Source organism: Symphalangus syndactylus, chromosome 19, assembly GCF_028878055.3.
Source record: "Symphalangus syndactylus isolate Jambi chromosome 19, NHGRI_mSymSyn1-v2.1_pri, whole genome shotgun sequence".
Taxonomy (NCBI): Eukaryota; Metazoa; Chordata; class Mammalia; order Primates; family Hylobatidae; genus Symphalangus; species Symphalangus syndactylus.
The window spans coordinates 75,456,459-75,483,152 of record NC_072434.2 but is presented as its reverse complement, the minus strand read 5'-3'; the positions used below and the strand labels follow the sequence as shown (position 1 = coordinate 75,483,152).

The window sequence follows — 26,694 nt, the reverse complement described above, 5'->3', positions numbered from 1 at the left end:
TCAAGATTAGCACTTTTTTTTTTTTAAGTGAAATATGTTGGACTAGAAAATATCAGATTTCATCGTGTATAGGAAGTCCTAGGTGTAACCTAGTGAAACTGTTTTCTGATACGTGTGTATATATTGTGCACATGTGTATGTGTGTACTGGATTGTAATGTAAAATGTATTTCAGTGATTTGGAGTTTAAAAAGTTTGAATGTCACTGTATTAGGTGTTGGGGAGTCACTGAATAATTTCAGTTAGGGAAGTGATATGATGAGACTTTAGTGTTAGAAATATAACTCTTGGTGTATATCTGGAGAATAGATGGGAAGAAATGGGAACAGGTAAGGTGATCACAGTATTCTAGGTGAGAGAGGAAGGCTTAGAATAGGGCAGTGGCTGATGGAGTGGGCGGGAGGATGCTGATCTGTTCAGGAGGTGAGATGGCCAGGATTTGGTGAGGGGTGTGTGAGCTGGAGAGCAGGAGGATGCCAGAGCACCAGTCCCGGCCATGGGTGTGTGGGGATGCCAGTTGTATTTGCAGAATAACTGCTTATTTACATCTTTTTCTGATTCACCTCTTGGTCATCTAGAGTAAACTTTTTTCTCAGGAGAAAAGCGGCTTGGATAATATATTTTGAACCATAACAAATCTGAGCATAGATTTGGTTCTTCCTGGAGATGTATGTTATCCTAAAGCAAGCTTGTCCAACCCATGGGCCAGATGCAGCCCAGGATGGCTTTGAATGTGGCTCAACACAGCTTTGTAAAGCTTCTTACATTATGATATTTTTTTTTTTTTTTTTTTTTTTAGCTCATTAGCTATCATTAGTGGTAAGGTATTTTATGTGTGGCCTAAGACAATTATTCTTCCAATGTGGCCCAGGGAAACCAAAAGATTGGACACCCCTGCTCTAGAGGATGAGCTCACTGGGCTTACCGCCTCCCACCCCAGCCTGGCCAGGGCTCTGTTCGACTGTTGACTGTTCTGTCTTCTGGCTTTTTTGCTACAGAAAAGCAATGGAGCCAGTCTTACTTTGAATTCCTCATTAGGTTCCCTTTTTTCCTGTTCCCCTTTTCCCCCTGACACCTGTATCCTTTCTCCATCCAAACCACTTACTCTGCCTTCCTTTAAGCCAGGAAGAATACTTAAATGTTTAAAGTGCTTATCTCTGGGTGGCAGGCTTATAGGGCTCCTTTACTTTCTGCTTGGTGCTTTTCTTCATTTTCTAAAATTTTTACAGTGAAGCATGTATTACTTAAAACGTACTTTTTTCTGATTATAATGAGCATGTCTGTTTTAAACAATTAACAGGAATATAACAATATATTAAGTACAATAGGAATATATCTAGTAATCTCACTCCCCAGAGGAAATTCCTGGTAGCATTTTGGAGAGTTTCTTTCTGTGCACATAATGGCTCACACAATCACATATAAGTGTGATTTATGAAATATGACTACCATCTTTCTGTAGGTCTATAACATGTACTGTTCCCCACCCCTCTTAGAAAATAGCATGAGCAACCTCTATGCCAGTTACATATAACTCATAAATCCAGAACTTTGTAGGGGCCAGGGAGGTAACATGAGTAAAGAGAGTTGGTGCAGCGTGGCTGTGATGAGTAGGCCCTGTGGTGAACTGATGGACTTGTACCTCTCATCTAAAGAGACAGCCAGTGCTTAGCTCTAGTCTCTTATTTATTGCTGTGTGAGAATGCCAAAATGTGGGCCCATGTTTGTTGGATCTTTTGATGTTCTAAGAGAAGCTAGAAACCTAAAATTGTTTAGTTGAATTTTTGCGATTTTTCGTACACCATGTAGTCCAATCTGCTGTCTGGGTTGTGGCCAGTGATATGCCAGTTTACCACTGGATATGGATCCGTCTCATTCTATTTGAGTAGCCTTTAGGAAAATTTAAATGCGTGTTATCTTCTCCTTTATTTTTTCCCATTTACTCATCATTGAAGTGAATGTGTTCATTTTCTATAATACTGGCAGATACCCTAGCTCAGATTTGAAACTGAATAATAGATTAATCTGTCAAGTTTTTGCAGTTTCTTTCTGGAGAATCCAGTGCCGTTCTATTAAATCCCTTAGCAGTGCAAGACTTCCACCCAGGACCTTATAGCCAGAGGCAGCTGTTTGTTCTTCTTTCTTGACCGTATAGCGAACCATTCAGAGAAGTAAAAATTGTAGAGGCTAAATGTAGATGAGAGGCATTTCATTCACTCACCAACTAACCTGTGTGTGAGGACTCAATGGCTGGGGTCAACAGATGTTTTGTCCTTGGTCCTGATAGGTGCTTCCTCCACCCCATCTGGATTGCAGAATAACGGGAGAAAGCATGGGAGCAGGCTGCAAAAAGAGTCTGGTTTTTTATTTCAACCCATTAGCATGAAGGGTTGAATTAATCTCCAACAGATTTCAGTGCAGCCTCATTTTTAGTTCGTCATTGTGTTGGCACTGAGTGGTTCTTTCCTTTTCAGGTTATTTCATGGATATATGAAAGGAAACACAGTAGTTACAGGCATTACCTAATCCTTTGCTCACATCTCTTTACCCCTCTGAGCCTCCTTCTTCTCTGTAAGACATGATTGCTATGCTGCCAGAGTTGTTGAGAGGATTGCATTTTAAATAAGATGACTCTGTGAAAGAAACCAGCATGTTGCTCCGTAATGTTGGTTCCCTTCTCTCTTTATTATTTTTTTCAACATGAAACTTTTATCACATTTCATACAGATGAGCTTTAAGAACATGGACTTTTCAGGTTGGAGACTGCATATTGACTTATGAGTGGTCGTAGCATAAAGAAGTAGAGCTGTCACTTGCAGCATTAACGTGCTTTAAGCAGAAACTGATTTTTTGTTTTGTTTTGTTTTGTTTATGGTTTTTGACGTGTTTCTGTTTTGGTCTGACTAGGAGGAGCCTGATCTGGTTAGTGCAATTTATGGCCGAGGGATAGCCTATGGAAAGAAGGGACTACATGTGAGTATGTAATAGTTACGATTGCCATAGTGCCTACATGACCTGACACAGACCAGGGTTTTGCTAGACTGCTACTGTTCATTGACCCTTGATGGGATGTGGAGTGGTATCTATCATTCCAGTTCACAGATGAGAAAATGGCAGCTAGTAAGTGGTGGACTGGGGATTTCCACCCAGATCTTCTGAAGTCAACTTTGATGAACTGGATAGACTAAGAAAAGCACGAGACCCTGCTTACATTCCTAAGAGATATTCAATGGTCCAAGTGGAGACTGGGCATCAATAGTGCAGCAGGACTTAGAGTTTGAATTCCTTTCACAATTATTAAAGGTTGATGAAAGAACAAAAGGTTTTTTTAGGCGTGTAAAATTTATTTTTATTTGTTATATTTTATACTTTTTGCACATAGGTGTAATATCTTTGTAGCTGTAATCAAATTATTCCCCTTATTTCTCTGAGGAAGGCTGGAGGAGGACCATAATAATCATATTTTACACAAACAAAGGTACTATGGTATAAAAATGAAGACTCCTGAAATTATATAGTAAATCACGAAATGGTGTAAGTTCAGCTTTCCAAATTTTTAGTCTAGGACATTATATGCAAACTTTTTCTATTGTCTTATTGTATACTAAAAATATTTGTGTGAAATTGTGCTTTGAGAGAGAAATACCACTTTTGCAACTTTTTCATTAAAATATTAAAAATGTTTAACATTTTTATTTTATTACAATTTATAAAATATTACAATTAATATTATACTAACCTTGTGCTGGCCTATTGGAGGAACTTTGTGTATTTGTATACTTCTGAGACATGGAGGACTGAGAATGAATTTAGAATTGGGAATGATGGAAGTGCTTAGGAAGGAAATGATATTTTACTCAGAGCATCAATAAATAACCAGGTTGAAGTTGCAGTAGTAAAGTTCAGAACTGCCTCTTCCTAATTCTCATCTTTTAAAATTATACATCTTGAGATTAAATTTGCGTGTATATTTAATAAAAAGTTACACATGCATTTTTAATGTAAAAGTAACATGCAAATGTTAAAGAGAACTTACCTAAACTTCTTAAGGTATAGATTTATAGGCTTATGTTTTTGATAGACACTGTCTTGACCCATTTCTGTTCCCCCGTTGCCACAGGTCAGCCTCATTTCATGTGCTGGTATCCACATACTCATCCATTGAGATTTGTTGATTCCATGTTTAAGTAGATTAAGTTTAGATAATATCCTGCCATCTATGGAATTTGTGATAGGTAGCCGGGTCTAACATGTTATTGTTGAGTAAGTAGGTAGACTTGAGTGAGTTAAATAATTACAATATCATGACTGATTTGACATGGCACATCTCTTACATAGAAGTGAAGTTCATATTTATTTTTAAACAATTGGTTATATCATTACTAAATTATTAGTTTTCTCAGAAAATCTTTTCAGCCTGGTTTTGAGTAACAGTATGTCTCATACTAAGCTAATGCCTTTTCAAGGACATTAAGAATGCTGAGCTTGCTCTGTTCGAACTGAGCCGAGTAATTACCTTGGAACCAGATCGTCCAGAGGTATTTGAGCAGCGAGCAGAAGTGAGTGTGGCTTTCTTTTTCCCTCTGTCGTTATTGGATTAGTTGAATCTCAATTTTTTTCCTATTACTTTATTACTTGTGAATTTTAATGCTCCCTTAAAACTCTTATGTTTTTCTATGTAGGTACTTAATGCCTTTAAGCATGGTTGAAATTAATAGAAAACTATGGACTGAGTGATATTCCTGAACTAACATAGAAGAGTAATATTTAGTATGAAAATATGTGGTTGAAAATATTTAGTATGAAAATATGACGTGTACTACTTCTATAGATATTCATTGAAAAATATAACACAATATTTGTGTTATATTTTGAAAAATATAACACATAAAAATATAACACAAAAAAACACAAAAAATATAACACAAAAAGATAACACAAAAGAAAAACACATAATATTCATTGAAAAATATAACACATAATATTCATTGAAAAATATAACAATATTATAGCTATTCATTGAAAAATATAACACATAATATTTACTGTATATGTGACATACTTTAGCAAGACTTGATATGACTGTTAGGTCAAACTGGAATTCACAGCCTTTGGAAGCGTTCATTCTGCTGATGTGTATGTGTGTAAGCACTTAAATGTAATTCTTATGATATAGACCTAGCTGCATGGATACATAGATCAAGTGAGGATGATTACAGCCACATCTTAAAGGAGCTTGACAAAGAGACAGATAATACGTGGTGAAGATGCCATGTAATACTGGCTCAAGTAGACAGAGGAGGCGCTTCTTTGGGAAGAGAAGAAGGGGAATGTTGGGAGTGTTTGCTGAGGCCATCGGAGGAAGCGAGGCTAGAGCTGATCCAATCCCATGGTGTGGTGGGGACAAGATGGAGGAGAGTGTTCAGCGCAGGGAAGAGAGTCTGTACAAAGGCATTCTGTTTTATGTTTTTAAGTGAAATGTGTTTATTTTACTTTCTTAAAATAATAAGCTATCTAGGCTTCATATGTGTTAATGTATGTAGTCTGAATAAAACAACTTTTAATCATCTGATATGATCTCATAGTTGAACTAAAGAAAAAATTACTTTTTATTTTCTCTTTTGGGAGAGAAAACTAGTAAAGGAAGTGCTAAGGGTGTAGGAATTTAAAAACTGTATTTATGGTATTTTTGTTCTCAAGATTATTGTGGCTTACAGTTCAGTCTCTTAAAGTGAATTTTTGTTTTGTTGGGGATTTGGCTTTTTGAATAAAATCTTTGTCAGTGAATGATTTAATTTCTTGCCTCTTATCTATTTTGAATTGTAACCCTAAGGGTTAAGTGACTATAGTTTATCACTACATGAGACTTGCTGGTATTTAGTTGGTGTTTAGTGGCTAATTTGGTGACAAGTTTGGTAATCATCTGCTTCCGGGAGAGGGGACTGATGTTTTTTCCCCTATATTACTCTGGTTTATGTTAAAATCTGGTAGATCATAAATTAAATTAAGTATATTTGGGTAAGAATTATTTAACAGGTCTTTACAATTTACATATCTAATAAAAAGCTACTGTTTATCAAAAATGGCATTGTAATTAGAAAAATAATTTTTAATTGTCTTAAAAATGTATAATAATATTCTCTTTTTCTGGCATTATTGGGCAATAATGTTACTACATGCTGAATTTTCCAGCTAAATTATAACATACCATTTATATATGTCAGAAGTCATTTTATGAGAAATCTTTCACTTTCATGCTTTCTGAAATATTCTATATTTGATGAACATAAGTTAACTTTTTAAAGTTACTCATTATTATGCATATTGATTGTTCTGCTGGGGTATGATAATTCAGTTATGTAGCTAGGGGTTGATAAACTAGGGAGGGATGATTTTCCTTCCCAAATACAACCCCAGCCCACTGTGCTTTTTGAATTCTCAGACATATATTCAATTTCTTTCCTCTTCCTGAGCTATCATGCTTACTACTGGTGATAGGCCTGCCCGAGTCCTCTTTCTTGCTGGTTTTAAACTTCTGTAGAGTAGGAAATTATAAAATTTGGTAGAAATAACCTGTCTAATAAGGATAGAATAGGCTGGGCATGGTGGCTTATGCCTGTAATCCCAAAATTTTGGGAAGCCAACACAGGAGGATTGCTCAAGGCCTGGTCAATGTAGTGAGACCCCTACCTCTGCAAAAAATTTAAAAAGATAAATTAGCAGGGCATGATGGCACGACCCTGTAGCCTAAACTACTCAAGAGGCTGAGGTAGGAGGATTGCATGAGCCCAGGAGTCCGAGGTTACAGTGAGCTATGATTGTGCCACTACATTCCAGCTTGGGTGACAGAGTGAGATCCTATCTCTAAAATAACAACAAAATAAACCCTAATTTAAGGACGTTCATTCAGGATAAAGTGCTTGGGCTTGATTGCATGAACACTGATACCAATTTTGGATTTTCTTATGTCCTTTTGGTTTACTTTTGCATTCTGAACTGTCTAATGTATTTTCATGTTGCCTGAATACAACTGATTGCTGGCTCAAAAGAGCTTTTCCAAACAGGCTTGCAGATATTTTTCCTCCTACTCTGCACATCATGACTCATGAGTTAAAAGTTGTTACACAAAACGGCTTAAAGAGCATCTGGAATCTTAGAAGTTGTCATTCAGCTCTTCTTACCATAGAGGACAGAGCTAAAGACCATGGAGGACTCTAATCTGTGTCCAATAATTTGTCTATTTTAATGGTTCAAAGTTATCTTTCAGGTTAATTTTGACATCTTTGTGTATATATGCCACATTTTGATTTAAAAGATAAAGTCAAGAAAAAAAATCACATTGCAAGAAAAGCAACATCTGGTACAACCCAGAATGTGAAATAGTGACAAGGCAGTTGCTGCAGTCATAGTTCATCAGCCTCCTGCTTGACTGGACAAAGATTAGTGGCACCTCATCTGGTTGACTTTGAACCCCACCGCATAGTATATGGGGTCAAGGATTGCAGCCTGCTGAGAGTAATTTTGTGAGTGGAGTATGGTGAAGTGGAATTGAAGAGTCAAAAACATTTGGATTTTAGGGTTGGTCATTGGTATTCTTCCTGATTACATGTTTGGGATTTCTAGATTCTGTCCCCTCTGGGACGAATTAATGAAGCAGTGAATGACCTCACTAAAGCTATCCAACTGCAGCCCTCAGCACGGCTGTACAGACATCGGGGAACCCTGTACTTCATATCAGAGGTGACTGGTTTTTGTCTTGAAGTATTTCTTTTTATGATGATGAAGATTTCATTTTTCCCTTGACCTCAGAAAGTGACTCTTTGATAGATTTGGGCTTTGACTGTTTAGTAATATGTCTGTGTCATAAGAGTTATAAAAGCATTTTCTGTAGCTGAAATTAAACCCCCAGTGGAGAACATTAAGTACTAAAAACATTTTCTCGTTTGAGCTGTCAGCAATAACTAATTCTGGACTGGCATTAAAAAAAGAGAGAGAAAGATAAATTTAGTTTGTGGATTGTATGTCAATCTTTCTCGCAAATGTCCTCATAGGGAAGCAGGTATGCATGTTGTTAATGTGATTATTAAACTTAGAGGTACAATTTGAATTTCTTTGGGTTTCACGACCCAAGAAACACACCCTGAACTAGCATGGCTTTCCAGACTGTAGCTTCTCTATGTAAGTGACCTAAGCCTGACACAATTGTCTTTTATCATCAGAGTGGCATTTATGATTGCCACGATTATTTCTGTGGCTTATAGTACTTTAAATAACAATTTTCTGTGCCAAAGAAAATATATTAAAAGAGTCTCAGCATAACACATTTTAATGTTAATCTGTGGCATAATTATTTTGGAAATATCCAGTATGATAAAATGCTAGTACCAGAAATTTCTCTAACAGATTATTACCATAATACTATTTGAAATAAATTGTTTGTACTTGAGACAGAGTGCTTAAATTAAACCTTTGTGAGTTTTTCTCACAATTACTTTTCTTAAAAAACTCCCAACTGTTTGAATGAGTAGTATAAGCATTTAACCAATATATAGTGTCATGAAATGTTTCCTTTAAAGCCAAAAAGGGCAGAGGATAAATTGAGATATTTTTTTCTCTACCAGTCAAAAATTAGGAAATGTTCACATATCTAATGAATACTATTTTATTTTTCCCCCCACTCTCCTTTTTGTAGGACTATGCAACAGCCCATGAAGACTTTCAGCAGTCCTTAGAACTGAACAAAAACCAGCCTATAGCTATGCTATACAAAGGTTTAACTTTCTTTCACAGAGGACTTCTGAAGGTGAAAGTGTTGTGCATATGTGTACCATATGATGACTCTGCTTCTCTTTCGTGGGTGGGAGGAATTTCGTTTGATTGATGGCTGGTATTTATTATTTATTGAGCTCCTACTCTTTGATGGGTTCTTGGAGGGAGATACAGAAAGGGAAAGGATCAAAGGTCAATAAGTGGGAGAAATGATACTTTACCTTTATAGAGGATACAGTTTGCAAAGCTTTTTCCACATATAATTTATCATATGGTAAACATACTCAAGAATGTAATATAAACAAAGTGCTTTGAAAACGTAGATAAGAAAGATTCATTGGAACTGCAGAGTTAGAAAAAGTTCCAAAGAACAGGTGGACTTTGTCCTGGAGCTGGAAGACTGAGTAGGATTAGGGGGTGGAGGTGGGAGAAGAAAAGCCATTCAGGCAGAGAGGAAAGCGCGGGTGATGACTTGGGGAGATGGAAATATGGGTAGTTCACAGAGTGGGAAGTAATTGGGTATGGTTTAAGGGAGATGAAGCTGGAAGGTCAGCGGAGGGCAGGTCCTTATCCTGGAGTACCGTGCTAAGCATTTTGACTTAAATTTGCAGGCCAGAGGATCTATAAATTCTAGGTTGCCAAAATGCATAGATTCCAGCACTGAGACCAAATCTGTAATTTAGGAAGTAGATTCTGACAGTGTGGTGGCTGAGGAGATGAAGGACAGAAGGACTGACCAGGTGACATTGGTTGGGTCTAGGTCAGTGGGCATGAAACTTGACCCAGCTCCTTGAGAGACCACAGGAACAGGTTGGGAGACCCTTCTGAGATTGACTGTATTAGTATTGCTTGAGGACTGCCTGACTGCTGGGCAGAGGAGGTAGAGGGAAACAGGAAAGCTATCTGAACTGACTGAAAGTGTGGGCAGAAACGTGGCCTCCAGCCTGGTCCTTCCTCCTGCCTGGGCACTCGATTCCATGTTCTGCGTCTGTGTGGGGAACCCACTGTGAGAAGGCTTGTGCCAGGAGCCGGGGGCCTGGAACCTGACAGGGAGTTGCCTGTCTCACCTGGGCCTCCTTAGTGCCGCTCGAGGCCTGGCACACAGTAGGTGCTGTCACACAGGACACATCCAAGCTACCTGATGGAAGACAGATGGGCCTGAGAATGAAATAGAGTCAGCCTGCACAGCCAAAAAGCAATTCATTCTGATAGGAGCCCCAGAAGGTGGTACTTAGCAAGAACTTTGAAGGCTGTGAAGAAATTCAGTAGTGTGTGGCAAGGATATGTATCCTGCAGAAAGAACAGACATTTTATTATTGAAAGTGGTTTGAGGATCTGACATACATATATTTGGGTTGTGGGGAGAGTGTTTACCTGTGAAAAGGCTGCACATTGCAAATCCTCAGTGTTAAGGGTAGTGCCTGTCACAAAGCAGGTGCTCAATATGTATTAGTGCAATAATGAATTTCAAGGACAGAGCATTGAAGCTGGTATTGAATGGTCTTGGTTTGAGCTCTCACTCCAAGCTCCATGGGCAATCAGTTTCTCCTTCCATGTCTATAAAGTGGAAACAATTCTACTTTCTGCCTCTTGGAGTGATCATGAGGATTCAATAAAATATGTGAAAAGTACTTTGTAAGCTTTAAACAGGAATCAAATATTAATTATTATGGATTATTTTATCTGTGAAAATTTAAAGTTTTACAGATTCTAAAAGAAAACTCCCATCCCACTAAAAACCAAACCAAAAGGAATTTTGCAGATTCTGTTTCATAAACCTCACATTCCTTTTGGAAGTATGTGGAGGATACTCCTAATAAAGACCTCGCTCTCCCCTCAGGATTCAGACTGGCAGCCGTAGGCTTTGAGAACAATTTCTTAAAACATGCTTTGAGCAGCTGCCAGATAGACTTGTCCAGTTTATTTTGTATCTGCCCTCTGTTCCTCTTATCTTCTCTGACAGTCACCTTAAATTTAAAAAACTCAGAACCTCGGTACTCTACTCAAATTATATCCCTTGGATATCTCATGGAGGAGAAAAAGATTACAAATACAAAAAATACCAACCTATTTGTATTAAGAGGTTGAAAATATTTTTAAAAGTAAACAAATGCAAACGGTTTCGCTTTTAACATTGTTACTGTAAAGCCAGGTTTAGGAAGATGGATGGGGCTCTTTGGGATATTTGAAAATGAGAATTTTTCAGAAAAGAGAAACTAACTATAAATGGCACAAGAACTGAAATTCAGGTTGATTTGCTTTAGATCTGCATGATAAGAACCTAGAAACAGGGCTTTCATTTTGAGCATTAAAAGCCCCTCAGCAAACTAGTCCTACCAAGTTATTTGGTGCTCTGTCCTTTTCACCATGCTCATAAGCACAGCATCAGCAAGTATAATAGATGGGAACTCTTGCTTTGTGTTTTTATAGATCCGCTGTCTGAGGAGGTTAGAGTGGTTACTTACTGTCTCCTTCATCCCAACAGCATCCCCATGAGGTATAGAAGGAGTGGAGGGTGTCCCAGTTACACAGATTGGAAAACTGAGTCGGTAGTGAAATGGCTGAATTAAATGAACTTTGTGTAGATTTTTCTGTTTCTCTTGTTAACCACAGAGACAAGTATTAAATGGTCCAATGAGTTTGAGCTATCTTTATATCCTAAAGGTGGTCTCTCTTGGCCAACAGCAATTTAGAAATTGAGTCGATGATTGCGTATTTACTAAATGATGTAATATGTTAGAAGTGTATTAGGCAATATTGCATTACAAATTTTACAACTATCTAATCCAGGGGTTATATCAGGCATTTTGGATCTTCCTAGGGAAACAACAAAAACTTTTCTATTGAATCCTATTGTTTTATCTATGTCGTAAGGATATTTCACAAACTGTGTGTCCCAAGCACCATCAGTCTTCCCTTTGAGGGTTTTCTGAGAGTGTTCTCTTAGTTACAAGGAACAGCCCTAGGGTGGTGGTTGCCTGTCAACTAGTAAGAAAGATGGGGACTGAAAATGGTGGGATGGCATTTGCCAAACAAATTAATTCAGAGCCAGTTCATATGTTTAGAGATTGATTCATTCAAACGTAGTTTCTTTGTTCCCAACGCCTTAAAATCTTGATTCTACTATGTCCCCTCTTTGGCAGAATGAGGTAGAGAGCTGTGCAGTGATTAGACAGGAACCCTGAAACCAAAGACTCTTAAAAGCTGAAGAGAAATCAGACTTTGAAGAACTGTGGCGTCCAAGCATGCTGTAAGTGGAGTGGGCAGCCCCCTGGGCGTCTCCACCTAGCTGTCCACAAGCACTCCAGACTTAACACGCCCCGATGGGCTCGTTATTCCCTCCTGCCCCACCCCATCCCCACCTGCAGCTGCCCTTTCTCCTGTACTTCCTTACTTGGTTAATGTTCTCGCCACCCACCCAAGCTCTTCAGCTTAAAAGCTTCCTACCCTTTCTTCTCCCTCATCTCCCATACCCAGGCAGCCACCAAACTCTGTTGTAGTTTGCCTTTCAAAATGTCTCCTGAGGTTGACTCTTCTTTTCTCTCCTCAGAGACACTTTCCCAATTTGAGCTTTCATTATCTCTTGCCCCAACTACTGCAGCAGCTCCCTAATTTGGCTCCCTGTCCCCATTCCCTTCCGTCCCTAGTCTGTCTTTGTTGCTGCTAGTAGTAATCATCTCTAAAAAGTACATTTCCTGAGGTCATGCACCTGTGTGAAGCCCCCTAGTCCTCACTGCCTACACAGCTTGGCCCAGGAGGCCCTTCCTTTCCTGGCCCAGCTTCCCACGTTAGCCTGGTCTCCCATCTTTTCCTTCTCCACTGCACCCACCCATGCACCCTGCACTCCTGCACCATTTCTGAGTGATCTGTGCCACTGTACAGTACTATTTCCCCTCTCCAAAATGCCCTCTTTCTTTACCAAATTCCTTTTCATTCTCCAAGACCCAACTCAATTGTCACTTCCTCCCTGAAGCCTGTTCTGTTACCCCAGGCTCAGTTAGTGGTTTCTTTCTCTTTATTCTCAGAGACTTACTTATATCTCTATTGTAGCCCTTAATTTGTATTCCGATAACCTGGTGACACAATTGGCTTTCTAACTAGACTCCATTCTTAGAGGACAGAGATAATGACTGGCTCATCTTTGCCTTCCCTGCACCTCACACTGTCTCTGGCACATAGTAGGCACTCAATATATGTTTACTGAATTAAGAATATAGTGGCAAACTCTTAAAAGACCAAGGTTACACCATGGCAAGAAGCCTAAGTAAAAGTGATCTTTAACATTTCTTAAATGTTAAAGTTTATCCATTCTCATCTCTCTACCCAACCGCAGATATTCAGCAGGAGTCCTTAATTAGTAGATTGTCATCCCATCATTGCATTTGAAGAGTTTGCACACCAGCCTGTCTTGTCCTGCTGTCTCCCTTCCAGAGAAAATCAAGGTGCAGGGAATGAGTGCCTTTTTGAAAAGAATTAGAATTGTACTGCTTTTGCAAAACAATTTTGTGTGCTTTATGAAATCATTAAATATTTATTGAGTGCCTACCATGTACAAGGTATGTGACATCTTCAGTAGTTTTCTTCTATGAATTATCTAATCAGGTGTAAAATTATCTAAAGTCATGTCTTTTGCATTAAAGCTATTAGAGATCATGATGCTTTATAGCAGGTAACTTTAGTAAGATATATCTTTTCCTTAGGAAAAGTGTTAGTAAGCTATATAGTCGTAATTTTTTTATTGCAGTGTATAAGTCACAGTGAAAAGTACATTTAATGTTGGTTTAAGCCTAGGTTGTTTCTACTTAAATAGAATGGTACACTTGATTAATAGTTTTCATAGATGGAGAGGGAGTTAGGCAGTAGCCAAGTACACCATGCATTTCCAAGGATAGCTTCCCAAAGGATAGTGCCTGCTTAGCAGTTCTCACATTCTTAGCCACAGACTTGGTGTTAGGCCGACGGAAGCTAACCCCAAACACCTCCAACTTAAGGTTTTTGTTTTGTTTTGTTTTACTTTTTCTTTTTCCTGGTAGATCATGGGAATCCTTCAGTTGGTGAATCTAGGAGCCTTTTTGCTTATTTTATAAACAGTTTCACACCGGGCTTTCTTTTTTGTCTCTCGGTTCAATTTTAAATGTTGCCAGTTATGATCATTTTAAATTATTTCACACAACTGTTAGGCTTGCTTTTGGTCCTAGGGCCTTTCTTAATTAAGGATACGATATTAATAATATGAAGGTGAAGTGATTAGTATTCAAAGTTTTAATGAAGTAGCTAGTAATAAAGTAGATAAAATGGAAAGCTGATCTCCCATTGTAAAGGGGAGAAATTTAAGGCTCGTATTTTTCATAGTAATGCATTTGTTTACTGAAATTAAATCCTTCTGACTTATAGTTTATTGCATTTTCTGCCTCTCTTTTTTAAAAGTCCTCCTATTTAAAAGAAAATCTGTCAGAGACTATGTAGGATATATATTTAAATCCTTTTATGATTTAAGTGAATCTCAATTTTAACAATTATGCAAATGAAATAATTTTCTCTACACTTTTTACAGGAAGCTATTGAATCCTTCAAAGAAGCTTTGAAGCAGAAAGTTGACTTTATTGATGCATATAAAAGTCTAGGGCAGGCGTATAGGTGAGTAAAATAATAACAGTTGGGGTAGGAGAGAGGCTGAAGAGTGGGGAGACAAGATAGCTTCACATAATATTTAAAAGAAATAGTATTTCTTAACCAAAGGAGATGGGTATTTTGAATTGTGCAAGTATGTATAGACTTGTTGATATTTTCTCTGAAATGCAGAAAAAAAAATTGTATCAGAGGATGTCATGATGCACAGTATTCTCTCTTAACTTCAGCATGTGTATTGGTCTAGAAAACGTTCATCCTTCAAGGGTTGTTGTTTTGAATAGTGGCATTGTAAGCTATTGGGGTATAGATGCTGCTGCTACTTTCTTAGACAGTAACTAAGGTAAATTTCCTATGATCTCTTTGAAGAGTCCTAGAATGAAGGGATGGAAAAGTTGTGATTATAATGTACATCTACTGAGAATGAGAAGTTGTAACTAGAACTTGGCTTCCTGACCCCATGCATTGCCCTGATGAATAGAGCTATTGTGACTTCTGGCTTAAAAAAAAAAAAAAAGTAAGCCGGGAGTGGTGGCTCACCCCTGTAATCCCAGCTCTTTGGGAGGCTGAGGCAGGCAGATCACTTGAGGTCAGGAGTTCGAGGCCAGCCTGGCCAACATGGTGAAACCCTGTGTCTACTAAAAATACAAAAATTACCTGGGCATGGTGGTGGGTGCCTGTAATCCCAGCTACTTGGGAGGCTGAGGCTGGAGAATCGCTTGAACCCGGGAGTCAGAGGTTGCGGTGAGCTGAGATTGCGCCACTGCACTCCAGCTTGGGCGACAGAGCGAGACTCTATCTCAAAACAGGAAAAAAAAAGTATATTGTGTTATGAAAAGGAGGTAGGATGGCATGAGTGAAGGAGCTCATGACTTAGTTCTGCCTTGGTTGTTCTCTAGGTATGAGTGCTTAACTTCCCTGAGCTTCTGGCCTCTCACTTGTAAAGGTGCTACAAAAGCTAGAAAAGAAAGATAGTTACAGAAAGTCCCTTTATTAGGTACCTTATTCAGGAAGGATTGCATTCAAGAGCTTATTTATCTGATAGTTTGAGGAGCTCTTATACTAACTTGGAAAAAGTGTGTTTGGATTTGTTTGGGGTTTAAGGGATGATATTTATGCTTCCTGTCTCACAGAATTATTGAATGTAAATTGAAAACAGATTTGAAAGCACCTTGTGAAGTGCTGTATGAATGTAAGCAGGAATTATATTTTTAAAAAATGTTCATTATTTATAGAGAATTGGGTCCTGCTTTTCAGGAGGTGAAGTGGGAGCATCACCTGAGCCCAGGAGGCTGATTTCAGCCTGAGCAATGCAGTGAGACCCGGTTTCTAAACCTATTTAAAAAGCAAATAAAAAGCAGATTGATCCATAACAACCATTTCCATCCTGGAATGGTTACAATTCTAAAATACACTTCTTTTTGCAGAATTCTAAATTATATAATGATTTACTAGATTTTTAAGCAAAGCAGCTTTGGTGACCAAAAAAAAATGCGTTTTTAAGGCTATGAATTTGATTGAGAGTGATGAACTGTTTATGATTATAATTCGTATATTTTTTTCCAAATGGGAAAAGTGTGTTTTTATCCATATATTAAAATTTACACAGTTTTTTTAGGGTTTGGGGCTCATTGTGAATAATCAAGGAGAGGGGTTTGAATAAGCATCTGCCTTTGGAAATCAGCAGATGAATTTTCCCCACAGAATTTCAAGAGCTCTGTGGTTATCCTATAAGCTGGTGAGATTTAGAAGTAAGTGAAATGTAATGTGTCAGAGGCTATAAAAAAGTAACAAAGGGAATACCCCCATCAAGGTACCTTGTTTACATATTGGTCCATAATTCTGAGGATAGCTTATTCTGTATGTTTCCCGTAATATCTATACTGTATTCATAACTATTATTAAATACCTAGAGAACTGGGCAATTTTGAAGCAGCCACTGAGAGCTTTCAAAAGGCACTGTTGCTCAACCAAAATCACGTGCAAACCCTCCAGCTCCGGGGAATGATGCTCTACCACCACGGCAGCTTACAGGAAGCCCTTAAGAACTTTAAGGTGAGCATCCATAAATAAGAACACTGTAATTGGTTCTTCAGTGAAGTTTAGTGAAATGAATAGAGAAGGGGGACTGAGAATAGTGTTTCTACTCCAACAAAAAGAAAGAGAAGAAATCATTGCCCTTGTCCTGTAGACTAGTTTACAGGTCTGGTTGAACCTGGAGGGAAAACTAATTCCAGAGTAAAGAATAAAGCATTTCAAAGTTTTCCTAAACCATATTGATACTAATGCAGCATTTTGTCCTCAGCGGTGTCTGCAGCTAGAGCCATATAATGAAGTGTGCCAGTATATGAAAGGGCTCAGCCATGTTGCCATGGGACAGTTTTATGAAGGGATAAAAGCACAAACAAAAGTTATGCTGAATGATCCTCTCCCAGGCCAGAAGGCTAGCCCTGAGTATCTTAAAGTGAAGTATCTCCGAGGTAAGTCAGAAAATCACAGAATTGTTGGATTTTCATGCTCAAAGCTGTAGAAATCATATTGCTTGACTCTGTTTATGTTTCATATGAAACAATGGAGTCTGAAAGAGGCTAGGTGACTTGTCCACAGCCACACTTTATCAGTGCTAGTGTCGAGACTAGATGTTTATATCTTTGAAAGATCAGTCAAATGCATTTTCTACCACTTTTAAAATTTTTACTTTCTAAAGTTAAAATATTTTTTACTTAAGTCGAAAAGCCATATTTTGAACTAAATGTGACAAGCATCTGGAGTATTTGTGTCTTATCACATCTCATCCAAGAATACAGGAAGGGCAGGAAACTGGCATTCTGTGAGGTTCTTACTGTTTTTTTGTTTTGTTTTGAGACGGAGCCTTGCTCTGTCACCAGGCTGGAGTACAGTGGTGCAATCTCAGCTCACTGCAACCTCTGCCTCCCGGGTTCATCCCATTCTCCTGCCTCAGCTTCCCGAGTAGCTGGGACTACAAGGGCTCGCCATCGTGCCCAGCTAATTTTTGTATTCTTACTAGAGACAGGGTTTCACCATGTTGGCCAGGATGGTCTCGATCTCTTGACTTTGTGATCCACCTGCCTCGGCCTCCCAAAGTGCTGGGATTACAGGCGTGAGCCACCACTCCCAGCTGGTTCTTACTGTTAAATGTGAACTTGGTATCTTTGACTTGTCATTCCTTCCTATCAAAATTCTTATATATTTTGGAGAAATATGAGGTGAGGAAGAAAGCAAATCTTGCAGTTACCCTTTTATTACTTGTAGTTTTACTCGCCTTTTATCTCCTGTCTCTGAAGACAGTTTTTTTATTAAAGCCTACATTCTTTTTTGTTATTTTGAGCCCTTTATACCATGCCTGTACAAAATAAAAAAAAGTGGAAAGCTATGTGTGTAATTTTAAATTTGTAGTAGCCACATTAAAAAAGTGAAAATCAAAAAAGTGGAATTAATTTTAATAATGTATAATTTTAAATTCAGTATACCCAAAATATGCATTCAATATATAACATAATTAATATGAAACTGCTATTCATTAGATACTTTACATTGTTTGTTGTACTAAGTCTTTGAAATCTGATGTATAGTTTATGCTATAGTACATCCCAATTTGGATGTTAAATTTTCATTGGAAATACTTGATCTGAATTTAGAATTTATAATATTTATAGTTAAAAAAGTAGGTTCATATGTGCAAGTTGTTCCAAACATACTGAAGTTTTCTAATGAGTATCAGTTTGTAAGTTTAAATTAATTCAAATTAAATAAAATTTAAAATTCAGTTTCAATCACCCTAGCCTCATTAAGTATCCAATAGCCAGGTGGCTAGGGGCTACCTATTAGAGAACATCTTTCTTCTACCTGAATTACAATTCCCTTTTTTCTGGTTCAGTGTAGCTTGCACTTGTGAATTAAAGGCAGAAGGGGCAGGTACTCTGTACTTTGGGTTTTTTCCTACACTGCTTTCATAGAGATAAGCACTAGTCCATTAGTCGATTGGTGAAATCATATACCCAATTAATCTATATACCAGTTGACAGAGTACCAGGCTCTATCTGACACTGAACTTGGATTCTCAAGCTCTGGAATTGAAAACAATGAGATTTTTAGTGGTTTTCCTGGAAAGGTGATTAAAATTTAGCCAAACTAGGCCAGGTGCGGTGGCTCACGCCTGTAATCCCAGCACTTTGGGAGGCTGAGGCAGGCGGATCACGAGTTCAGGAGATTGAGACCATCCTGGCTAACACGGTGAAACCCTGTCTGTACTAAAATACAAAAAATAAGCCGGGCATGGTGGCGGGCACCTGTAGTCCCAGCTACTCGGGAGGCTGAGGCAGGAGAATGGCTTGAACCTGGGAGGTGGAGCTTGCAGTGAGCCAAGATTGCACCACTGCACTCCAGCCTGGGCGACAGAGCAAGACTCCGTCTCAAAAAAAAAAAAAAAAAAATTAGCCAAAGTAGACCCAGACTGACTGACTTATATTTGACCTTGTTATCTCAAGTCAGTGGCAGGTTACCTCCATCATATACTAATAGTGACTTAGTAAAATTTAGAAACTCTTTAGAATTCTTATAATTGAAGAACAGCTGGTTACAAAGTATTTGTATGGCAGCTAGCCATAAGAAAGTTTCTTTAGCAGTATTTGGATGTTTCAGATCTCATTTCCTTTCTGCAGAGTATTCTCGATATCTTCATGCACACCTTGATACCCCGCTTACGGAATATAACATTGATGTGGATCTGCCTGGAAGCTTTAAGGACCACTGGGCTAAAAATCTGCCTTTCCTCATAGAAGACTACGAAGAGCAGCCAGGGTTGCAACCCCACATAAAGTAAGTGCTTTAAATGAAGATTATTTTTTTTTCCTTTCTCAAAACTGAGCTATAAGCTGGGCATGGTGGCACGCTACTCCCTGCTGCTTGGGAGGGTGAGGTAGGAGAATTGCCTGAGCCCAGGAGTTCAATCAAGCATGCTATCCTTGTGCCTGTGAATAGCCATCCATCGCACTACAGCAACACAGCAAAGACCCCATCTCTAAAAACAAAACAAAACAAAACAAAAAAACACCTATAGCAAACATCATTTTAACTAATGAAATGGTAGATACATTAACATTACCATTGGGAGTCAAAGCAAAAAGCCCAGAATCAGTGCTTCTCTGTAATACTGAACTACAAATCCTAGACAGTGCACAGAGAGAAGAAAAAGAAATCAGTGATATGGATTAGAAAGGAAAATAGAAAGCTGTCATTGTTTGCAGATCACATAGTTTTCTACAAAGGAAACCTAGAAGATCTACAAATTATAGGAAATGATGAGAGTTTAGCAAGCTCATTGTTTATAATCCATATACAGTAATCAGTTACATTTCTATATATAAGCAACAAAAATATCATTTATAATAGTAACAAATAGGAATAAATCTTACAAAATCTGTATAAAATCTGTATGGAGATCACAAAACTTAATTGAAAGTTACTAAGATAAAACAAATAAATGGTGAGAAATACTATGTTCATGGATTGGAAGTTCAGTAACATTAGTAGGCCATTTCTCTACAAATTAATTATATTTAATAAAATGCCATTCAAAATCCCAAGTTTTTTTGAGGCACTTGTCAAGCAAATTCTGTAAATTTTATTGAAGAACAAAGGACCAAGAATAATCAAGATACTCCCAAAGAAGAGGATGCTCAGGCTTGAAGGGGAAGCTTCTCATCTTACCAGGTAGCAAAACTTAATATAATAATGAACAGAATGGTATTGGTGCAGGGATAGACAAGTGGACTAAAGGAAGAGAATAGATAACTTAGATAAATGGGAAAGGCGTGTTAGAGAGCAGAGTGGGACTGGTCAAGATGTGGGAGTGGGCCAATTAGGTTATTTTATGGATAAAATAAAATTGATATTTGTGATGGCATAGTAATCTAATTCCAAATGGATGAAAATCTGAAGTATGAATGGCAAAATATTTTAAACTTTAGGAGAAAATATAAATGAAGATGTTTATGACTTTGGGGTAGACAAGGATTTCATAAGAAGCACAAAGCATAGATCTGAAACAGAAAGATTGATAAATTGGACTACCTTGAACCTAAGAACTTCCATTCAGCAAATGACACCATAAGGAAAGAAAAATAAGCCCAAATTGGATAAAGGTACTTGCAAATTTAATAACTGACCAAGAATTATTGTCCAAATTTATGAAGTATCACTACAAATTAAAAAATAAGAGACAACCAATAGAAAAGTGTGCAAAAGACATGAACAAGTAATTTTACCACAGGGAAAACATGAATGACAAACATGAAGAGATACTTTAGTTCATAAATTAAGGCCTCATGAGATTTTTTTCAGCCACTAGATGAGCAAATGTTACAAAGTCTGATAATAGTAATATTGGTCAGAAGGGAGATTATGGAGAACTTTTATACTCCTGGTTAGAGTATATGTTGCTACAACCACTTTGGAAAGCAGTTTGTCATTATCTAGTAAAGTTGAATATTCTCATACTTGATATAAGATTCTGTTCCTATGTTTATTCAGAGAACTTTGTACTTGTGCAGATATCTACCAGGAGAGATTTATACAGGTCTGCCAGCAGAATTTGTTCACAGCTAACACTGGAAATCAACCCAAATGTCCATCAACAGAAGAATAGATGAATGTGATACAGTCACACAATAGGATATTATACAGCAGTGTAAACAAATGACCGAGGCAACAATGTGGATTAATTTTAAAATATAATGTTGAATAAAAGCAGCAAGTCAGTAAGCTGTGCTCTCACATATTTTTTTCTCCCAAAGCTCATAAGCAAAACTGTAGAGTATGTTGTATATATATATGTATGTAACAAACCTAGTTTTTAAAAAGGTAAGTGAATCAGGAACACAAATTTCCAGAGACAGGAGGATGGGATAGGAAAGCAGCATACAAGTAGATACAATGGCATGAATAGCTCTAGTTCTTAAACTGGGAAATTTGACTTTATGTTTTCTATGTGTCTCAACTATTAAGTGAACGAAAATAATAAAAAGAAAATTGATTGCTCATGAAGATTATGCATGTTCTCTAACCAGTCCTTTTTTGAGAAATATTTCTATGCACAAAAGAGTTAACATAGCAGGTCTATGACTGCTGTCCTTAGAAAGGACTGCTTGCAAGAGTGATCCTTGGTTGGTATCTGGGAACTTGGATTTCGAGGGGATTCCTACCACTCCCAAAACTAATAGGAGAGGTTCCCTGTGCCTAAACTGTGTGTTCAAACAGTGTGGTTTCTATTGAACACTTGCTTTCCTTCTGGGCATCTGGAATTTGGGAACTTGCCAGGCATGAGTTGTCTATAACCCTGGCCACTGAGTCTTTAATGAGCTTTCCTGGTTGGCAGCATTTTACATGTGTTCGCAACTAATTGCTGGGAGAATTTAATGTGGCATATATGACTTCCTTGGGAGAGGACCCTTGGAAGCTTGTGCCTGGTTTCCTCCAGACTTCTCCCAATGTGCCTCTTCCGTCTGCTGGTTTTGTTTTGTAAAGGACACAAAACAAAAAATGATACTCACTATTGTGAGTATCATTATGTGCTAAGTCCACTGAGCCCTTTCAGCCAATTTCTGAGCCTGAGTGAGGATGGTCTTGGAGATCCCCAGAACAACCTATAATTTAGAGTTTCAGTCTTTGTTATAAAAGCATCAAGCAGGTTGTCAGCTAAACAATAGTATTTTCATGTATCATTCCAAGTATACTTGTTCTAATACAACTTGGGCAGGGGTGAGGAATGGACAAAGAGCAGAGGTTTGGTTGCTTGTTGAAAAAGGCAGTCCATTCAGGAATGTATTCTGGAGAAGTTTACAAAGCAAATAATGGAAACAGGTGTGTTCTGAATTGCACACTAGTTATCATAGTTTTCACTGTTACTAACCAGCATGTGATGGCAATTATGCACATGCCGTCATAAAGATTCCCTTTTAAACTGAGGTATGGTTGGGTGCAAAGGACTGAAGTAAGGATTATGTGGTCGTAGACTGCTTCATTAGTTTTCCAGTGGAGGAAGTGACTGCTTCTCAGGTGGAATTGGATTACCAAATGTCTGTTGTAAAAGTTGTTATCATGTACATGATATTTCTTCCAGAGATGTGTTACATCAGAATTTTGAGAGTTACAAGCCGGAAGTACAGGAGCTGATTTGTGTGGCTGATCGTTTGGGATCCTTGATGCAATATGAAACACCTGGTTTCCTGCCAAACAAGAGAATACACAGAGGTATTCTGGAAACTATCTGAAAATGAAAATATTCCTGGCATAAGAGGGTGGTTAAGCCATGTTATGCATTTTAATAAATTAGTGTTTATTGTGCTTATTCAAATTCTCCATGTGATCAGAATAGAAATGTGTAGAATCATTCAAACTAAATTCTGAAAGAAGACTGCTTCCATCCTTGGCTTTTTTGCTATTGCTGTACTATAGACTAGAATATAGGTCTTAAGTCCTTACTCAAAATCAGACAGCTGATCTAGGGAGCTATTTCCTTACTATAGGAGTGAGGAAGAATACAAACCTCCACTTGCTTCAGTAGGAGGCAGTGTTGGGAGCAGACAAATTGAGTTGTCTCTAGTTAACTCTGATGGGTTTTAATTTTAGTAGGACCATCATGACTGAAATGTGCCTTGGGTCTTGTTATATCACCAATACTTCCGACCCTTTATGTGTTAACTCTTGAGTTATCACTGAGACTCTATAAAGTAGGTGGAACTCAGTCCCTCTAAAGTGTACTAACTCTTCTTGATATTCCTTTCTCGTAGCTATGGGTTTGGCCGCATTAGAGGTCATGCAAGCCGTGCAGCGTACATGGACCAACTCGAAAGTTCGAATGAATGGAAAGACACGGTTGATGCAGTGGAGAGACATGTTTGACATTGCAGTTAAATGGAGAAGGTAATTAACATCTCAGTGAAAATAACCTATAAGTCTTATCATTGTCAAATAATGTCAGTCTGTTTTAGGTAACAGGCTATGAACCCTGTTTTGCTTGCTAACACCAGGACTTCTAAGTTAGGTTTTCCTCTCTAAAGTTTGTCAGAAATTGCTGGCATCTTTATTCTTTGATATACACTTAACTAATATTTTCAAAATAGGAAGTGATTGGCCGGGCGAGGTGGCTCATGCCTGTAATCCCAGCACTTTGGGAGGCCAAGGCAGGTGGATCATGAGGTCAGGAGATCGAGACATCCTGGCTAACACAGTGAAACCCTGTCTCTGCTAAAAATACAAAAAATTAGCTGGGTGTGATGGTGGGCGCCTGTAGTCCCAGCTACTCGGGAGGCTGAGGCAGGAGAATGGCGTGAACCCGGGAGGCAGAACTTGCAGTGAGCTGAGATCACACCACTGCATTCCAGCCTAGGGTACAGAGCAAGACTCCGTCTCAAAAAAAAAAAAAAAAAAAAAGGGATTGATTGTTGTCACATTTCCAGTCACCTGTTTACATGAAGCATTTTAGAAACAGTCTCTTTGAAAGAACAGATCTATTACCTGTGGTACCTTTGAATGAACTTCACTGGACCAGGCCCTTTATAGTTAATGGTGTGCCTGGCAACTAGCTAGTTTAGAGTAACCTTTGATATTCATTTGTGTGACAAAAACTGTGCTCTGCTCCTAAACCTTTACCTTTACCTGACTTCTCGCCCGGTCCAGCTGGAACATCTGTTTGGAATTTGTAGGCATGGACATCATATTTTTAGATATAATGGACTAGCTGTTGCTTTATCCCCACCTTTGCAAACACTTCTACATGTTTTATTTGGAAGGTTTCTGAACACTTCTGGTTTTATAAAGATCTCTGTTTTATAGGATTGCCGACCCAGACCAGCCCGTGCTGTGGTTAGATCAAATGCCAGCACGAAGTCTTAGCAGAGGTTTTAACAACCACATCAATTTAATCAGGTATGAACCTTTTGTGCATCTTTCTTCTTTTCCTAGGAGTTTATTCTCAAGACACAGGCCATGGAGACCAAGAGTGACGCACTGCTCCTTTCGTGGTGACTTTTTGACCAGGGAACATACTGATTGACTCTGCACCTGCGGAGTCCTGCCTGTATTCCTTTCGTCTAGCCCAGCTGCAGAAAGAAATGTAGCACGTGCCATGCTCCTTCCCCAGGCCCTTCTGTCTGATGTAGAGCACAACCGAAGGGTGGATTGCAGTTGTTTTCCTAGGGCATCAGTCTTTAAGGAGTCTTAAAACATAGAAAATTATTAGATGGAAAACATTACATTTACCATAATATTCTGTTAATAGTACATGGCTCAAATAAATTATTTGACAAGTCTCTCGTGGTGGAGGAAAGGCTCCCCATCCCACCCCAACACACAAAGGGCTTGGATAAATAACACTATTTGGTAACTAAGCTGCCATCTGGGGAGGGCAAGTCAGCTTGGCTGGAAAACTTCTGTTTTGTCCAGAGGCTCTGCTAGTTGGGGACATGGGTGAAATGCTTACTTCTTTACCCTTTCTTTATGTGCCTAGATGCCTTCTAAATAAATGGTGAACAAATATTAAAGAATATCAGTTTCATGGGGATCTATATTATCAGCCTGTATTTTAATGAATTTAATTTTAGATAAAATGTATAAATATGGTAGTTGTGTCACCTCTAAAATGCTTCTAGTTCCAGGAAGCTGAATTAAGAAAATATTATTCTATATACCTTTGACATTTAAGTTTGGGTTTTAATGGAGATATAATTTGTATGTATATTTATTTTTTTAATTTCTAGAAAACAAATTTCTTTTCACCTTGTGACTTGTATATTCCTATTTCTCATGGAATAATTTGTGGCATAGATAGGTAGACTCAAGCAACTAACTTTAATCGAAGGCTACTGTGGATCAGCCAGTGTGCTGTGCTGTGCTGTGCTGTGTGATGGGGATACAGAATGGAGATACAGCCCCACCTGCTGAAAGCTCACGGCAGACAGACCAGCAGACAACTACTATGCAGTGTGTTAAGAGTGAGGTGATCACATGCACAGGATGCCATGGGAACCTGGAGAAGGGGTGCCTGATTCAGCCTTCTGGTGCTACCAGAGCTATTTGGAAAAATGGAAAACAGAGAGAGGTGGGGTGATTAACATGGACCCATGGATAAATTAGGTATGGTCAGGAAACTGTGACTAACTGGTTATGCCTGGTGGTGTTTGCAATTAAGGGAGTATCAGGAATTAAGGCTAGAAAGATAGGCAGAAGTCAGAACATAAATCATTTTATAGTCCAAGCTAACGAATTTTTTCCCCTGAAGACAATGCTGAGCCATTCAGGGATTATAAGCAGAGAAGTAACAGGAACAGATTTGCACATTGGGACGATCACCTTGGCAGCAGATGGCAAAATAGATTGGAGAGGAGGCAGGAACCTCGGAGGTGAGGGAGGAGGTTGGAAAATTGTGTAGTTGTTCAGGTGGACAAGTGCAAAGGCCTCAAAAGCTGTGTGGTAGTGAGTTGGACAGGAAGAGCTAGATTCTTAGAAGACAGAATCAGGAGCACTGGGGGTGGGCTGCAGTGGGAAGGGCATGGAGTTAGAGGAAGGCCACCTTCCCTCAGGTACATGGTTGTCCCATTAGACCAGAGAGCACCGGAATGAAAAGTAGGTGGACACGTTTAGTGGGGAGGCTGGGAGAAGTGTGGGGTGCAGGAGGGAATTCTTATTTGACAGTAACCTTTGAGGTTTGGGATGCCTGGTGGGAACCCAGGGAGTGATGTCCTGGGAGCAGTTGGCTGTGTCATGTGACTCAGCATGTTGGCTGAACATGGAGTTCTGGGAGAGAGTTTAAAAGGAAAAGATCAGAAGGGATAGAAATGTGAGGAAAAGAGTATTCAGAGTGGGTAGAGGAAAGGAGACTGCTAGTGAGCTAGAGAGCAAGACAGGGTATTGGATAATGCTGTTGGGAGAACTGAGGGAGGGGAGATGGCACACTGCTCACAAGTGATGGGATCCGTCCGAGGACGCTGATATGAAAGTCTGAACCTCACTTCAGTGCTGGGGGATTTGTCTTCCCGTTGTGGCTGATCTGGTGCCGAGTTTGATGCCTCTCCTGCCAGGGTAGCCCCCGTGAGCTGGCAGGCAGTCTTGCTAAGACGTGCTTTGCTTCACCACTCATTAACTGTGAACAAGCGAATTTCCCAGACTTTTTTTTTCTACATTATTCTCGTAGTTTCTTATTTTTTTAAATTAACTTTGAAATTAGATGTTGGCTTGAGCATATTCTTCTATAAAAATATTCTTAATTTTATTATTTTTG

The 26,694-nt window shown here is 38.7% G+C and overlaps 1 protein-coding gene across 12 annotated transcripts in view; it reads left to right on the top strand.

Moving 5' to 3' along the window:
• The window catches only part of TTC13 (tetratricopeptide repeat domain 13), a 74,514-nt gene that overhangs the window by 32,475 nt on the left and 15,345 nt on the right, over window positions 1-26,694 (top strand). For 3 of the 12 annotated variants that reach the window (XM_055235398.2, XM_055235399.2, XM_055235403.2), the window contains exons 5-15: window positions 2,907-2,972; window positions 4,466-4,558; window positions 7,623-7,739; window positions 8,692-8,802; window positions 14,323-14,405; window positions 16,310-16,451; window positions 16,702-16,876; window positions 19,079-19,235; window positions 22,537-22,667; window positions 23,207-23,339; window positions 24,252-24,344. In XM_055235398.2, the coding sequence (XP_055091373.1) occupies window positions 2,907-2,972; window positions 4,466-4,558; window positions 7,623-7,739; window positions 8,692-8,802; window positions 14,323-14,405; window positions 16,310-16,451; window positions 16,702-16,876; window positions 19,079-19,235; window positions 22,537-22,667; window positions 23,207-23,339; window positions 24,252-24,344 (1,301 nt within the window). The remainder of the gene's footprint in view (window positions 1-2,906; window positions 2,973-4,465; window positions 4,559-7,622; window positions 7,740-8,691; window positions 8,803-14,322; window positions 14,406-16,309; window positions 16,452-16,701; window positions 16,877-19,078; window positions 19,236-22,536; window positions 22,668-23,206; window positions 23,340-24,251; window positions 24,345-26,694) is intronic. The other 9 variants (XM_055235401.2, XM_055235402.2, XM_055235406.2 and 6 more) reach the window with 5 other exon arrangements.